The 16,258-nt window shown below is 47.3% G+C and overlaps 1 protein-coding gene across 1 annotated transcript; it reads right to left on the bottom strand.

Moving 5' to 3' along the window:
• On the bottom strand, nt 12,686-13,542 carry LOC110430689. Its single transcript, XM_021448496.1, has 3 exons — nt 13,323-13,542; nt 13,152-13,210; nt 12,686-12,959 (listed from the first exon to the last, which is right to left on the bottom strand). Exons 1-3 carry the CDS (start codon nt 13,453-13,455, stop codon nt 12,837-12,839), a joined length of 315 nt encoding a protein of 104 aa, XP_021304171.1. The 5' UTR covers nt 13,456-13,542; the 3' UTR covers nt 12,686-12,836.

Below are 16,258 nucleotides of genomic sequence, written 5' to 3'. Positions count from 1 at the left end.
ATGGGACCGGACGCTCCCCGGTGAGTCCGGTGTGAGCGTCCGGTGTCTAACCCTCGGCACCCAGCCACTCTGACTCAAGTCAACCTCACCGGACGCATTCACATAGCGTCCGGTGCCTACTTAGGCACCCAAACTTCGTCGAAACTCGATCTTTCCGAAACGAAGTTTGTTCCTTTCGATCTAAGGACTTTCTCAGAGCTGCCTAGTGCTAGGTTTACCAAGTGTGCACCACACCTGAACCTAAAGCCTTGTCTAGGTCAAGCTACCCATTCAATGCCCTCTTAATAGTATAGTCAAAGGAAAACAAAGTCCTAAACTACTCTAAGTGTCCTTCTTCACCAAATGGCACTTAGACCTAGTCTAGTCTCCACGATGTCCAATCATCCTTTAAAAACCGAAACAATTTCCACCATTAAGTCGGCATGAATGATCTAGTCCATCGATCACCATTACCATGACCTTGCCTCTGCAAAACACACGTTAGTCATAGTAATCAACATTGTTATTAATCACCGAAACTCATTAGGAGCCTAGATGCTTTTCACTCCCTCTCACGGCACAGCGGTGGCATGATGAACTCGGCACGATGTTGCGGCGGCGTAACAGCCACAACGCACAAGGCGTAGCTGCAGCGATGACAACTCGGCCTGGCACGGGCCCTATAGGCTATCGTGCCCGTAGGGTCGCGCATAGGCTAAGAGGATTGGGCTTAGCAGCCTGACACGGCATGACATAGCTAGAGCGTAGTGTTGACTAGTATGCCGCACAAATTAGTGCTAGTTTTGGCCTATCTATTCGCTTGAACTTATCTACTGAATCTATCAACCATTCAACAGTGTTAGTAGTGCCGAGAAATAAAAAAAATTGAGATCTGACTGGCAACCTCTCCCAAATATAGGGAGTTAGGGACCATTAGTATTTTTTAATTATTCTATGATACAGGAGCACTAACAAAGCACTTTGTAGTACTACACTGGTAAAGACGAACGATTATTGGGTCCAGCTTCATTCAAGCTCTTCATTGGCCCGGGCCATGGTGGTGGTTATGGACTTATGGTCAGGCGGTGGGTAGTCATCTACCTCAAAGTTTATCGCCGCCGTCGCCATCTCCTGTTTTGGAACACAAAAGTCATCATCAGAATTACAGCGGCTACTTTCGCCAACAGTTCTGTAATAGGCAAGAAGGCAGGGTACGAGGGAGATTAGAGCAAAACAGCAAATTAGTACGGTACCTGAGAAGAAGTGAGCTTCAGAGCCGTAGGGTGCTGCTGCTGGCTCCCCACGCGCAGACTTCCTGCAATCGCACGAACACATGCACAGACAAAGTAATCAGCTACTGATCGATAAAGGAATTGCCTGCTGGTAGCTACTGAGACTCACTTGGCATGGCAACGGAGGAGTACGGGTGGTGTGGGGGAGGTGGCGAAGGGGGGTAGACGAGGAGGCAGGACAGCACAAGGAGCACAAGGACGACGAGGACCGGGTTCACGGTCACGGCGCGGCGCTCCATTCTGCCTGCTCGCTTGCGAGTAGGGCTGCAGGAGTATCTCACAGTCGCGACGAACTCAGAACGAAAGGTGCCAAAATCCTGAAATTGCAATGGGAATGGGATGACGCTGGGGTGGTGCTGGTGTTGGTGTGAGTTTTATAGTTGAACCTCTGACCACGACGTCACTAGTTCACTAGCATAATCTCGCTCTGGCTAAAAAGATAGGTCAACGAAAATGTCTGAATCTATTGTCTATAATTTGTTATGTGATTATCTGGATGGCTTGGAGAGATAGAGCTAGACAGGGAGTAGAGATAGAGATGCACTCTCTTTATTCCAAATTATAAGTCGCTTTGATTTATTTTTTGGTACATCCATTTTGTTATGCATCTGGACACATATTATATCTAGATACATAATAAAATGTATGTATTAATAAAGTCAAAGTGACTTATAATTTGTAACGGAGGGAGTATGTGGGGGTATAAACTCCTATACCCTTACGGCTAGACTTCAGCCAGGAAGCTTGGCCCACTACGAGACGAGTTCAAGGCTTGATCCGACAGCCCGAGTTTCGCGCAAGGAAACAAGACGTGGAGATCAAGCAGGATTCTAGTCGGTTAGAATAGGAATTGATATCGAATTATCTACGGCAGTTGTAACCGACTAGGATTAGTTTCTAGCTCTGTAGCCCTGCCCTCCGGACTATATAAGGAGGGGCAAGGGACCCCCCTAACACATCATATTCTTTCAGCACAAATCAATACAACCAGACGCAGGACGTAGGTATTACGCCAACTCGGCGGCCGAACCTGGATAAAAAGCTTGTCCGTGTCTTGCGTCACCATCGAGTTCGTAGTTTGCGCACCGTCTACCGATAAACTACTACCGTGGGTATACCCCAAGGTAGACTGCCGACTAGCTTTCGTCGACAGTGGCGCGCCAGGTAGGGGGTGTGCGTGCAACTTTTCCGGCGAACAAGATGGTCACGATCCCAGCTTCCGCGACCGTGCCCGAAGGCCTCACGTTCACCGTCGGCCAGATCACGTGGACGACGTGCAGCGGCGGTTTCGCGACCACGGTTCCGAAAGAGATCCAGATCCAATCTGAGATCACGCCGTCTCCGACCACACGCATGACGGCACCAAGCTCCCGACCACCGTTCCCGCTCTACAAGGGAAAGGAGATCGACTGCTCGGACCTCCTCCAAGCGCTCGATCGCGCTGACTCCAAGCTACTCGAAGTCTCCCAACTAATAGATGGAGTTCTGCGCCGGCCCGACCAAGCTGCTCGAGCGGATTTTTCGAAATTCCGCCGGCCAACTCGTGTCGCCACACACGAACGGCTGGGAACGTCCCTGACGATAACCTTAACCCCCTCAGGACGATCCGTCGAGCTCAAAAAGGAAGACTATCCTTGCGGCCTGAACAACTCGGCCTCTGTTTACTCACAGCATGTCCAATCCGTTTTCAGCAAAGCGGGCTGGTCGCCGACAAGGAACAATCGTCACCATGTCAACATGGTGACCATCCGAGAGCTACGGGACGGCCAGGTTTCCAGCACCAACTCAAGCACCGGCTCCGTCCCCACCGAGGTTGTGAACACCGAAGACGAGGACTACGACCTGGATTTTCCTCCACACCCTCCGGGTTTCGACCGATTCCCGATATTCCCCCCCGGCGAGGGGATATTGTATTCAATGTCAGCGCCGACGAACCGGTTGTTGACGGAGAAACAGACGACCAGAGGCAACTCCGCGAACAGCGTAACGCCGATCGCGCCCGACGGCGTGCGGACGAGCAACAACAGACGCCACCAGGTAACCTCAACGATGCCTTTGACATGGTCGGGGACCAGCCGGTCTACAAAACGCCAAGCGCCAACGTGGCTGTCGCCATGGCCAACCTGGATCGGCTTCCTGACACCCCCGAATGCCAGGGAGTCCGGACCAGTATCCGAGCACACCTGATCGCCGCGATGGGACAGACAGCCACTCTGCTCAAGAGAGTCCATGACGTCTCTTATACGGAAGCCGCCTCCGACCAGACTCATCGTAGCCGGGCCTCACCCAGCAGGCGTCGCCGCAGCCGCTCTCCCGACAACCGTCGAGGGGACTCACGGCGCGACGATGGTGGTCGGGACGCCGATGGCCGCCGCCAGCAGAACCGTGTACGCGGCCAAGAAGAAGAAGATCAACACAGGGATCTCCGCCACAACATCCCTCCCAAAGATGCCCGGGACAGCATCAACAGGCGCGCCGCAGAGAGAGCAGTCCACGAAAACCTGCGCCGCATCGAGTACGATGCGACCCATGGTCCTCCGGGCCTAAGGCAGTTCTCCTCACACCTCCGCCAGGTCGTGTGGCCCCGCAATTTCAAGCTCGAAAAACTTAAAAAATACGACGGCAAGGAAAATCCAGAGAACTGGATCACCCTCTACGAAATCGCCGTCCGATCAGCGGCAGGAGATGAGCACGTCATGGCTAACTACTTCCCCGTAGTCCTCGACCAGGCTGGTCATCAGTGGCTTCTCGGCTTGCCCGAGGACTCCTTCGACTCTTGGGAAGAGCTACGACAGGCTTTCATCGACAACTTCATCGCCACATGCGAGCAGCCCGGAAACAAGTATGACCTTGAAAGGATAAGAGACAGGAAGAATGAACCTCTGCGCGATTACATCCGACGATTCTCGGATATGCGCCTCAAAATCCCGAAGATTTCTCATGACGAGGCCATATCAGCCTTTATCAAGGGCTTGCGTTTCCATGAAGCGCTGAGGAACAAGCTGTTGCGTAAGCGCCCATCAACGGTAGCAGAGCTCCTAGCCACGGCTAAAAATTATGCCGATGCTGATGACGCAGAAAAACTAATCCGAGACGATGCGAGAGGCACCGACCAGCCCTCCCGGCGAGATGACGGTCGTGGTCGCTACGACAACAGAAATCACCGCCGCTCCGACAACCGCGATCACCGAGAGGGTTGGGATCGGCGGCGCGACAGCCGCGACGACTTCAGAGGAAAGCGCCCTCGCGAATACGACCACGAAGTAAACACGGTCAAACGTCCCAATGGACGACGGGACTACCAAGACGACTACAACAAAACGTTGAAGGGACCGTGCCAGCTACACCCAAAGTCTAACCATACCATGGAAGAGTGCCGCGTCCTCAAAAGTATCTATACACGGCGGGCCGCCCAAGAAGACACCGCCAAGAAAAGTAACAAACGCGACGGGCACGACCACGAAGATGAGGATGAGGACCAAGACAGGGACCCCCGACACAAGGGACGTGAGCACCCTAATCGACAACTTAGACCGAACCTTCAAGGCACTCAATAGGTACAAGTGGAAGCTCAACCCCAAGAAATGCATTTTCGGCGTTCCTTCCGGTCTACTGCTCGGCAACGTCGTCAGTTGCGACGGCATACGACCAAACCCTTCAAAAGTCAAAGCCGTACTCGACATGCGACCACCGAAGAACGTCAAGGATATTCAGAAGCTAACCGGATGCATGGCCGCCCTCAGTCGTTTCATCTCAAGGCTGGGAGAAAAAGGCCTCCCTTTCTTCAAACTATTGAAAGCGTCAGAAAAATTCTCCTGGACAGAAGAAGCCGACGCTGCGTTCACTCAGCTTAAGACCTTCCTCACTTCACCGCCTGTCCTCACAGCGCCTCAGCCCAATGAAGACCTGCTCCTTTACATTGCTGCAACCGACAGGGTTGTTTCCACGGCAATAGTGGTCGAGCGAGATGAACCAGGTCACGTCTTCAAGGTCCAGAGACCCGTTTACTTCATAAGTGAAGTTTTAAACGAATCCAAGGCCAGGTACCCACAAATACAGAAGCTTATATACGCCATCCTGATAACGTCAAGAAAGCTGAAGCACTACTTCGACGGCCATCGAGTCCTGGTGACAACCAGTTTTCCTCTCGGGGACATCCTGCGCAATAAAGACGCCAATGGCAGAATCGTGAAATGGGCAATGGAATTATGTCCATTTTCTCTAGAGTTCCAGAGTCGCACCACTGTCAAGTCTCAAGCCCTGGTCGATTTCATTGCCGAATGGACGGATCTCAACGAGCCTTCCGTTCCAGATGTCTCAGACCACTGGTCAATGTTCTTTGATGGGTCCTTGAACATCAACGGTGCAGGCGCTGGGATATTGTTCGTATCACCAAACAAGGACAAACTCCGCTACGTCCTTCGGATCCTTTTTCCGGCGTCAAACAATGTCGCCGAATACGAAGCTTGCTTACATGGCGTACGACTAGCCGTCGAACTGGGGGTCAAGCGCCTCTATGTCTACGGCGACTCCGCTTTGGTCATCAACCAGCTCAACAAGGAGTGGGACGCAACCCACGAGAAGATGGATCTCTACTGCAAAGAAATTCGCAAATGGGAAACTAACTTCTATGGCATAGAGTACATCCACGTGGTCCGGGATAAGAACCAAGCAGCAGATGCGTTGTCAAAGTTAGGCTCGTCTCGGGCCCAAATCCCGCGGGGTATTTTCGTCCAGGACATCCATGAGCCGAGCGTAAGCTCCCCCTGGTCGCCAAGCAACCCACCGAGGCAATGCTCATAGATGACGCCACTCCGACAACCGGTGGGCGTGACTGGCGTATCCCGTTCATCAAATACATCTCAGACGGGACAGGTTTTCAGGACAAAACAGAGAACGAGCGTCTCATCCGACGATCAAAGAACTACATTCCTGGTCGACGGAAGACTCATGCGGAAAAACGCAAGCTCCGAGGTACTGCTCAAGTGCATACCCCAAGACGATGGTATCAAGCTCTTGGAGGACATACACGCCGGATCCTGCGGCAACCACGCCGCATCTAGAACGCTGGTCGGAAAGGCTTTCCGAGCAGGTTTTTATTGGCCAACCGCGGTCAGCGACGCAGAAAAACTGGTTCGGCATTGCGAAGGATGTCAGTTTTTCGCTAAGAGGACCCACGTACCTGCCCATGAAATTCAAACCATCCCGTCGTCTTGGCCCTTTGCTTGCTGGGGGCTTGACATGATCGGACCATTTAAACCAGCCCCGGGCAAGTTCAAGTTTGTCTTCGTGTTAATCGACAAGTTCTCCAAGTGGATTGAATACATGCCCCTGGTCAAGGCAACCTCCGAGAAGGCTGTGGAGTTCCTCAATCAAATCATACACAGATTCGGCATCCCGAACAGCATAATCACCGACCTGGGCACTCAGTTTACTGGCACCACTTTTTGGGATTTCTGCGATGACAGAGGCATAGTCATAAAATATGTGTCAGTGGCACATCCACGTGCCAACGGTCAAGTTGAACGTGCTAACGGAATGATCGTCGACGCCCTAAAGAAAAGGTTGTACACCGAGAACGACAGAGCACCCGGTCGATGGATGAAAGAATTGCCGGCAGTGGTCTGGGGCCTCCGAACTCAGACCAGTCGAAACACAGGGGTGTCTCCCTACTTCATGGTGTACGGCGCAGAGGCGGTCTTGCCGTCTGACATACACTTCGGATCTCCTAGAATCGAGCACTTCGACCAGGCGGCCGCCGACAACGCCAGAGAACTCGAAATCAATTGCATGGAGGAGAAGCGTTTAGTTTCGTGTCTCCGAACAGCAAAATATCTCGCAGCAGTCAGGCGATACTACAACAGGAACGTCAAGGACCGTTCCTTCGTGGTCGGCGATCTGGTGCTTCGATGGAAAACAAGCCAGGAGGGAATGCACAAGCTATCCACCCCCTGGGAAGGACCTACGTCCTACAGATTGGCATACCCAGACGGAACAAGAGTGCCTAATTCTTGGCACATCGACAAACTGCGACGTTTCTATCCATAAAGTTTTAATGACTTCCTTTTGTAAGTATCTTATAATTTTTGATAATGAAATTCTCTATTTTTGGCCCATACCTTGTCACATACAGCACTTGGCAAAACTCCTGCAACGGATGCTCTTAGCGACAACCAAGACAAATGTGGTGACACGTCACTCAGATATTCTTACAGCGCTCAAAACAACAGTCATGACAAAAAGCAAACTTTATTACAAACTTTACATACAAAGTTTACAATAAATACTCTGACGGGCAAACACTAGTCTATTCCTACAGACTACTTTATTGGCCTAGCTGCTCGGGCTGATCACCCGCCTGGCCCTGCTGCCCGGACGAAGGGGTCGGGGCCACCGGCGCCTGGCTGGTCGAGACCGCAGGCGTCGACCGCCCATCTCCCGCAACGGACGCGCCCGACAACTCCCTGGCCGACCTATCTGAGCTCGGCTGGTCTGGAGGAGTGGCCGTTCCGCACAGATTGATGTCGCCGATCACCGTCGACGACAAGTCCAGCAGACTACCCCGAAGTTCGTCCGCTTCCTGTGGGCCGACTTCCTTCGGGTACCCCTTCTCCAGCCTGCTCAAGTCGACCAGGGGGTAGTGGGCGCGCACCATGCTAAGGACGTGCGCGCCGGCAAACTCCCCGGCGTCCTTCACAAACTGCTGGAGCCAGTCCCACGCCCGTTGCGCCTTCTCGACCGGGGTCAACTGCGGCGCGCGGGGCTGGCTCTCCGGGAGCTCGGGGCTGAGCAGATCTAGGACCGGGGACACTCCTTTCCAGATCCTGCAACAGTTGGCCTTCCAGGAGTCCCGGTCCTTGATCAGGTCATCCAGGTGCTTTTTGGTGTTCACCTTGAGCACTGCAAACGAAACGAAACGTTACTTTCGGCATACCAGACAAGCAAAGGGGCAGGCAGCAACCAACAAGGCGGCACCCATTACCAGCTAACTCCCGGTCTTTTCGACCCAATTCCTCTTCCGCTCGCCGCCCGGACTCCTGAGCACCGGCGAGCTGTTGGCTGAGCTGCTCCTTCTCTTGTTGGAGGCTCGCCACCTCCTCCTCCAAGTCTGCGTGAATCCTAAACTGGTCAGCAAAGCAAACTATACAAGTACGCGAAACTGCTCGGAGCGTGTGACTAACCTTCCTGCAGCCGGTACTGGTCGGCCAGACGACGAGCGAGGTCGAGACGACGCTCCTTTTCGGCGCTCATCTCGACCACCTTCTCCCCGACCTCCGCCCGCAAACGGTCTACCTCCGCGGCAAGGGCCTTGTTCTCGGCCATGACGCCTTCTATCTGGTCAAAGCACCGTTTCCGGTACTTCGCCGTTTTCATTACGTCCTACAAAGCAAGCATATAACGATCAAGCAAGACAAGGCAAAAGAATGCGCAGCAGTACAAAAAGCCGCTTACCTTGACTTCGTCGACAAGGCGCTTGGCCGCGCGCTCCACCCTGGCGGCCTCTTCGGTCTCGGCGACCTCCTCATGACCGATAAAGTGATCCCCGCGTTGGCGCCACACATAGAGAAGAGAAGAGATAGAGATCGATAGATAAGTTGTCATGGTATTGTAGGTCTTCTAAAATACTACGCGTATGATAGACGGATTGTTAAGAGTACAGACAAGTTTCGTGTGTCTATATTTTGGCCATTCTAAGGCCATCCTCAATGGGAGTTTCATAGCTCAGTTTTCAACACATCCATACTTCGGAAACAGTGCATAAGAGTTTCATGGGGATGAAACTCTCAATACTCCCATAAAACTATTATCATCTCTCTCTTCATTACTATAGCGCCACATCATCATATTTAATGTGCATGAAACTCTTATGAAACACCATTGAGACTGGCCTAAGAGCATCTTCAAGAATAACCTAATACTTTCCTCAATGTGTAGTTATTAGGAGAGTTACGGCAATATGTCTCCTTTAATATTCATTAACATGTCAGACTTATATGTTGGCATCTCTCTCTCTCACATGTCAGACCTATTTGTCATTGGCCTCTCTCTCTCTGATGGTTGGGTTTGGTGCGGCAACTTTATTTGTAAAAAGATGAGTGGCCATAAAAGAGTTGGGGATATGGAAGGTATTTTGAAATACTTTTGGAGTAGTAAAAATCTCAACAGTGGCATATATAGTTATAGTTAGACGAGGATTTATCTGGAACAATCAGAGCTGCTTAGCAAGAGAGTGCATATGTTAACCGATTGTTGTTGGCTGGTGCCTTTCTTAATGTAAGCACTGAATGGTCCAATAGTCAGAGAAAAGATAGAGATTAGAGATCAGATGGTTGTGAGAAATGACCGACCAAGAAATACCTTCCTCTTTTTTTATTGTGAGAAAGAGAAAAGAAGAGATAAAGCTAGAAAGTATAGATATAGATATAGATATAGATATAGATATAGATATAGATATAGAGATTAATATTAAGTATAGAGATATAACTAGGTAATTTTGTGTCTACCTTAATTTCTAGAGAGAAAAAAATACATTAGCGGTCCTGTAATTTGGGAGGGAATGCCATCCAGCTCCTTATTATTTCTGAATCTAGCTCTAGCACTAGTCCAGATGGAGTCCCTCGTGTGTCCATTCGGATAGCGCTCCATGCCCTTGGTCTAGTGATGTTCGAACAACACTATACAAGGAAGCTTTGCAGGCCTTCTAATTTTTTTTGATTTTAGGTACTATAACACTTTTATTTTTATTTAGCAATTATTGTCCAATCATAAACTAACTAGACTCAAAAGATTCATCTCGCGATTTACAGATAAACTGTATAATTAGTTTTTGTTTTTATCTATATTTAATGCTCCATGCATGTGTCGCAAGATTTAATGTGACGAAAAATTTTAAAAAGTTTTCGATTTTTAGGGTGAAATAAACAAAAGTGTGGATCCTTCCGCCGCCAAAGTCGAGGGTAGGGAGCCCTCCTCGCTCCTGGCTGGTCACCATCCACTAGAACAAACTTTCGATTTTGGATTTTAGTCCTGCCTAGAATTTGGCCCATGACTAATACTCTCTCTATCTCTGAAAACTTCAATTCCTAGTGTGTCAGTCAAACTTTTTTTAAGTTTAATCAACTTTATAAATGAGTATGTTATGAAAATATATTCTATGATAAATCTAACGGTACTAAATTAGTACTAAAAATTTTAGTGTTTTTTCTAAATTCGGTCAAAGTTTAAAAATTGTAACTTAAGACAACTCTAGGAATTGAAGTTTTCAAGAACAGAGGGTTAAGAGATTTAGATTGGTTGGAACCATCAACCGGGACCAGAATTTCCTGCCCAACGTATAGTACAGCAGGCTTTTGCAGCAGAGATCTTTAGTCCCGGTTGGTGTTATTAACCAGGACTAAAGGTCCTCCAACCTTTAGCCCTAGTTGGTAACACCAAGTGGGACTCCTGATTATAGTCATCAACCTAGATTAAAGGTCTCCCATCCAGGACTAAAGGTCTAAATTCAAAAAGAGAGTGTCCAGGACATCGTCGCAAGTGGTGTACAGTTGAGTTGATAAGTAAGCTACATGCGAGACAAGAGCTCCTAGGTCGTTCGAATCTCACACACGTAAGAGGGAGTCCTAGGTTCAAATCTCACACACGTAAGAGGAAGATCTGCAGAATTTAAATTAATTTTTAGTCTCGATGATGGGTTTTAATCTCAGTTGTGTAACCCGAAACTAAAAGTCTGAACCTTTTTAGTCTCAGATTCGCAATTCTGGTTGGAAAACCAGGATTAATCCTGCTCCACGATCTCGGTTGGGACTAAAACTAAAAGGGCTTTCCCAACCGAGATTAAAAAACCTACTTGTCTACTAGTGATCGGCCTTGGTTGTGGCCCAGCTCGGCAAGCGTGTGGAGAATACCAGGGAGCATGCGGATGCTAGCTGCCACACGCTTGGTCATGGTGGCAGTACGTGCTCCTTTTATTCATATTTTGAGCCACTTCAAATGTTGATGAGCTATTGTTGGTGCTGTTGCTCGAGCTGTGGCAGCACAATAGAGAGTGGCAGTGGCATATGAGGGGGAAATGGTAAAGCAGATGAGAGAGAGGGATGTCCTGCTACGACTGGTGGTTTATCGTAAATAATGATAATCTACATCTATCATCATGTGACCCGATTAGCAAGTTTTGGAACTTGGAGCTGTAATTAGAAATTAAGGACTCAGATGCACTGTCTTGCAAGTTTAGTTACCTCATGCAGTTCATTTAACAAGTTTGGAGACCTGTATAAATAAATATGTGAATTTGGAATTTAAGACCTAGACGACACCGGTGTATAAGTTCAGATATTAGACACAACATGTCATATTCACATTAGTGTTGAATCAGTGTATGCCCCATCTGTATATAGAGCGAGTTGAAACTTGTCTGAAATAGTGCTAGAATCCACAACAGACCTAGAAATCAAAATAAAAGTGATGTGGCGAAGTGAGCCAGCTTAGTTGGTTAAGTTTCTTGTGACGATGTAATCTGCCTATCTGGATTTAACTCCTTGACTTGGTATAGGTGCCCGCATGTTCCTACAATTATTATAGGATTTAACAGTGTTGCACTTCATTCACCCTAAACTGGATGAACTCAGGCCAATTTATTACAAAGTTTTACAATTAAGTTATGACACTTGTCATAGACCAACACGATCAAGGTCATAAGCAAACAATCAAGTTGGACAATATGGAAAGCCATAAATGAATTAATCTTTAACAACAATCAGTTATCCATTCAAGAGTGCAAGGCTTTATTCTTCAATGAAGTTCGACTAGTCTCCCTAAGGGTCAAGCAGAGTCTAACGCCTGATTTTGAACAATGGTTGCAAAGTTTGCAGTTGACTTGACCCATTGCTGTAATCTTATTCTTCTTATCTTTTTTTTGTTTCCTTCTTTGTTTCTTGATCTACTGCAGTTTTTTAGTTCTTTTGTAAACTCTAGACTACTTTCTCCCCTTTTTGCAATAAAATTTACTGCAGGGGCTCAAGCCCCTCCAGATTCTTCAAAAAAATAAGCAAACCAAAGAAACATTAACTAACTGCAAAAATTCCTCATATAAAGATCAATGTAAAGTAATCTTAAAAGCAAACGACCAGCCAAAAGATGAAAACAGCTAAAGAGACTTAAAGTTTCGAGAACCCGATAGGCGTTGATTAACTTTTGCTTGCGGTTTTTATGATGTTGTAAGAGACGGAGCTAGTAAGTTTCTCTGAATAATACCTATAAAAAAGTTTTAGGTCTATATTGATCAAAAATAATTGTTGCTTCTCTTCCTTGCTCATAGGTATAGAGTTTATGTACGTGTGTCTATAAGAGTGAGTGTGCATGCATATTGAGCGTTCGTGTCTCTCCTTGTGTAATTCATAAAAATAAAGTGTGTAATGTGGATAGCAATGTCTCTCAAATTTAGTGACTGAGAGTATATTTTAATCTTTCAAGAATACAGGAGCAACAGCAAAGCACTATGCAGTAGCAGTACTACTGATAAAGCTAGACGAATGATTATTGGGGGTCCAGCTAGCCGTCCAGCTCCGTTCAAACTCTTCCGTGACCTGGGTCATGGTCATGGTCATGGTCGGGCGGTGGGTAGTCGTTCACCTCCAAGTCCATCCTCGCCTCCGGCCTACCCAGGTTCATCGCCGCCCCAATCGTCGTCTCCTGTTTCCGGACACAAAGTCATCATCATGCAGCTACCTCAGCTCTAGATGACAAATATATATATCCACTATCGATGAATTAGTTAACCTCTGTATTTTCACTAACAGTATATAACAGGTAGGAAGGCAGGGTATGAGCCTACAAGGGAGATCAGAGCAAAACAGCGAATTAGTACTGAATTAGTAGTAGTACCTGAGAGTGAGAGGAAGTGAGCTTCAAATCCGTCAGGTGGCTCCCCAGGCGCAGGCTTCCTGCAATCGCACGAAACAAAATAATCAGCAAAGCAGCTCGAGAAAGGAATCAGCGAAGGCCATGCATGACCGAGGCACCGAGCTGCTGCTGGTAGCGATCAGTGAGACTCACTTGGCATGGGAAAGGAGGAGTACGGGTGGTGGGGTGGAGGTGGGGAGGGGGGGTAGACGAGGAGGCAGGACAGCACAAGGAGCACAAGGACCACGAGGACCGGGTTCACGGTCACGACGACGCGACGCTCCATTCTGCCTGCTCGCTCGCGAGTATGGCTGCAGGAGTATCTCACAGTCGCGAACTCAGAACGAAGGTGCCAGGAATTCTGAATCTGCAATGGGAATGGAATGACGCTGGGGTGTTGCCGTGGGTTTTATAGTTGAACCACCGGTGTCGCTAGTCATATTAGAAAGAGAAGAGAAGAGATAAAGATATAAAGTAGAGATATATAGAGATAGAGAGATAGAGATAGAGAGAAGACATAGAGATAGAGATAGAGTAATATTAGTTAGAGATATAACTAGGTAATTTTGTGTCTACCTTAATTTCTACTTCCTCCATTCTAAAATATAAGTCGCTTTGATTTTCTTTGTTATATCCATTTTGTCATGTATCTAGATATATAATATTATATCAAGATACATAGTAAAATGGATGAACCATAAAAGTCAAAGCGACTTATAATTTATAATGGATAGAGTAGAATAATAAAATACATTAGCGGTCGTTTAATTTGGGAGGACGGAGTGCCATCTAGCTGCCAAACTTCTATTTTTTATTTATGAATGTCTAAACTTAATTCTAGCACTAGTCGAGTGTTGTGATAATAAAAAAATACTAGCCGAAAAGGCGGTTCCATTTGAATACTCTGCTGCGAGAAAGAGGTAGATCTTATTAATCGACAATCTAAAAGTCTTTGTGGGACATAAAGAAATAAAACAACAACTCATCTTTGCAATACTGATGTATTCTTCTTGTTGTAGAAGTTTGATTTTTACAAGTTCATGATATGAAGAGCCTTTAGATGACCCTACTAAGAAAAGTAAAGTAGAGGAAGACTAACCAGATGAATATGCTTTTTTCACTTGGGACTAGGGCTTGCCTTTGGATGACACTATACAACAAAGCCAAATTGAAGTGTGGATCTGGCTGCCACCAAAAGTAAGGGTAAGGAGCCCTGCTCGTCCATGTCTAGTTATCAGTAACATTGGTTATGGCCAAGCTCAGCAAGCGTGTGGAGAAGAGGAGGGAGCATGCGGTGGCTAGCTGTCGCCACTTGGTCATGGTGGTGGTACTCCTTCTATTCGGAGGCACTTCAACTATTGGTGGGCTGGCTATGGTGGCACAACAGAGAGTAGTGGTGGCACGAGGGGAAATGGTAAATGAGATGAGAGAGAGGGATGTCACATGAGCCCTACTTTAGATGCACAATTAGTTGTTATGCTGGTGGTTTATTACAGATATGGTAATTTGAATCTCATGTAACCTGATTATCAAGTTTAGGAACCTAGATCTGTAATTTTAGAAATTAGGGACCTATATGCCCACCTTTTCACAAAAAGAGGGAAGGAGCTAGAGTATTGCATGTTGCTTCTGCCGGTGGGCACTTTTGGCATCCCCTTCGGTGGGTTCCTTGTTTGTGTTGCTAACGATGTTGGTAACAGCGAAATAATCTTTCAGTCATCGGTCTCATGGTCGATGGTGGTGGATCCCTCTTACTCTCTTTTTCTTCATATGTCTGCAGTCGATGCTCATTTAACGTCAAAGATGCATTTTGATGGAGTTTCTAAGTGCTCACTGTTGCAGTAGATCCAAGGTTTTGGCAACCCCTGTGAGGCTAGGAGGTGGATCTTGGACCGATCTCGACGGTCATTTTCAGTGGACGATGTTTAGGTGATGATGGGGAGAGCACTGGTGTCTTGGGTGTTGCGTGTTGTAACATCCAATTTTGCTAAGGTGTTTTCTATAAGACTGGGATGTATTGTGCTATGGCTTCTTAATACAATTTCTCCTTTTGCAAAAAATATAACATGTCATAAAATATAAGATTATATGGGAAAACTAGTCTCCTTAATTACAAAGCATGTATATGGATATTTTTCTTTTCTTCTTCTTTCGGCCTCATACACACATCTGTCATTTTCTCTATATCCCCACCATTTAGGTCTCATATAGAACTAGATCTAGATAGCTAAATCCATCAAGAATAAAAAAATAACAAATATTAAATACATAGGAGCCACAAACTAGCCACTTAGATACAACTCTTCCAAACTAATCAAGATCATCAAAACCTTGCTCCCTCTCCTTGAGAAATCACTTTTTTGGGCCTCCTAAAGCACCTCAACTCAAGCAAGAATATATCCAACTTGGTGATCTCTAAAAGTGTGATGGTCGTTTCTAGGGAAGCAGGTTGGGGTGGCCTAAGGGCAGTACAGGCGTACAACAACGGTAATGAGGGGTGGTGGTGCTGTTATGCTAGCCATAGGCGGGTAGGGGGGGTACCGAGCTGGCGTGAGGCTAGCTAGTGCAAGGGCACACATGCGAGGAAGAGAGGAGAGGGCAGCGACAAGAGAGAGAGAGGAGATAGGGAAATTGATCATTTCTTTTTCTTGATCTGAATGGTTACAATGCCCAGATATTTATAGTTCCTATGGGACTTGACCCTTAATATAAGCAACTAAATCCTTATGGAAAGAGTCCTTATCGATCTATACTGCTTTCACTACATGTAATGTAACTATTTATTCTCGTAACAAAATCTTAATCTATTTTTACTAAGCAAATCTCTATTATTTTTTCTATTTTATTCTAATTCTCCTCGGAATGTGGGCCGGGATCTCCCCCAGGAGGCGACAGTCCTCCCTGGCCGCACACTCCCCTGGTCGTGCGAATGAGGTGCCGCAAGCCAGCCATCGCCCTCCGTTGGGCTTCGCTAACAAGGACGTGCCTTGCAACTCAACCACCTATGTTAATATTGGTGCATTAAAAATATGATCTTTGTTACTTGGTCACCTCTATAAAATTATTACTAGAGGCAATCTTCCTAACTC

This window comes from Sorghum bicolor, chromosome 10 (assembly GCF_000003195.3).
Source record: "Sorghum bicolor cultivar BTx623 chromosome 10, Sorghum_bicolor_NCBIv3, whole genome shotgun sequence".
NCBI lineage: Eukaryota > Viridiplantae > Streptophyta > Magnoliopsida > Poales > Poaceae > Sorghum > Sorghum bicolor.
This window is presented reverse-complemented; position numbering and strand designations above follow the sequence as displayed.

What these genes read in the sequence shown, in the direction of transcription:
- LOC110430689 (XM_021448496.1), bottom strand. Translation starts at nt 13,455, where the DNA reads ATGGAGCGTCGCGTCGTCGTGACCGTGAACCCGGTCCTCGTGGTCCTT. An exon ending in CTCCTCCTTTCCCATGCCAA is followed by an intron (nt 13,211 to 13,322) that starts GTGAGTCTCACT and finishes GTGCGATTGCAG; the next exon opens with GAAGCCTGCGCCTGGGGAGC. An exon ending in TCACTTCCTCTCACTCTCAG is followed by an intron (nt 12,960 to 13,151) that starts GTACTACTACTA and finishes GTCCGGAAACAG; the next exon opens with GAGACGACGATTGGGGCGGC.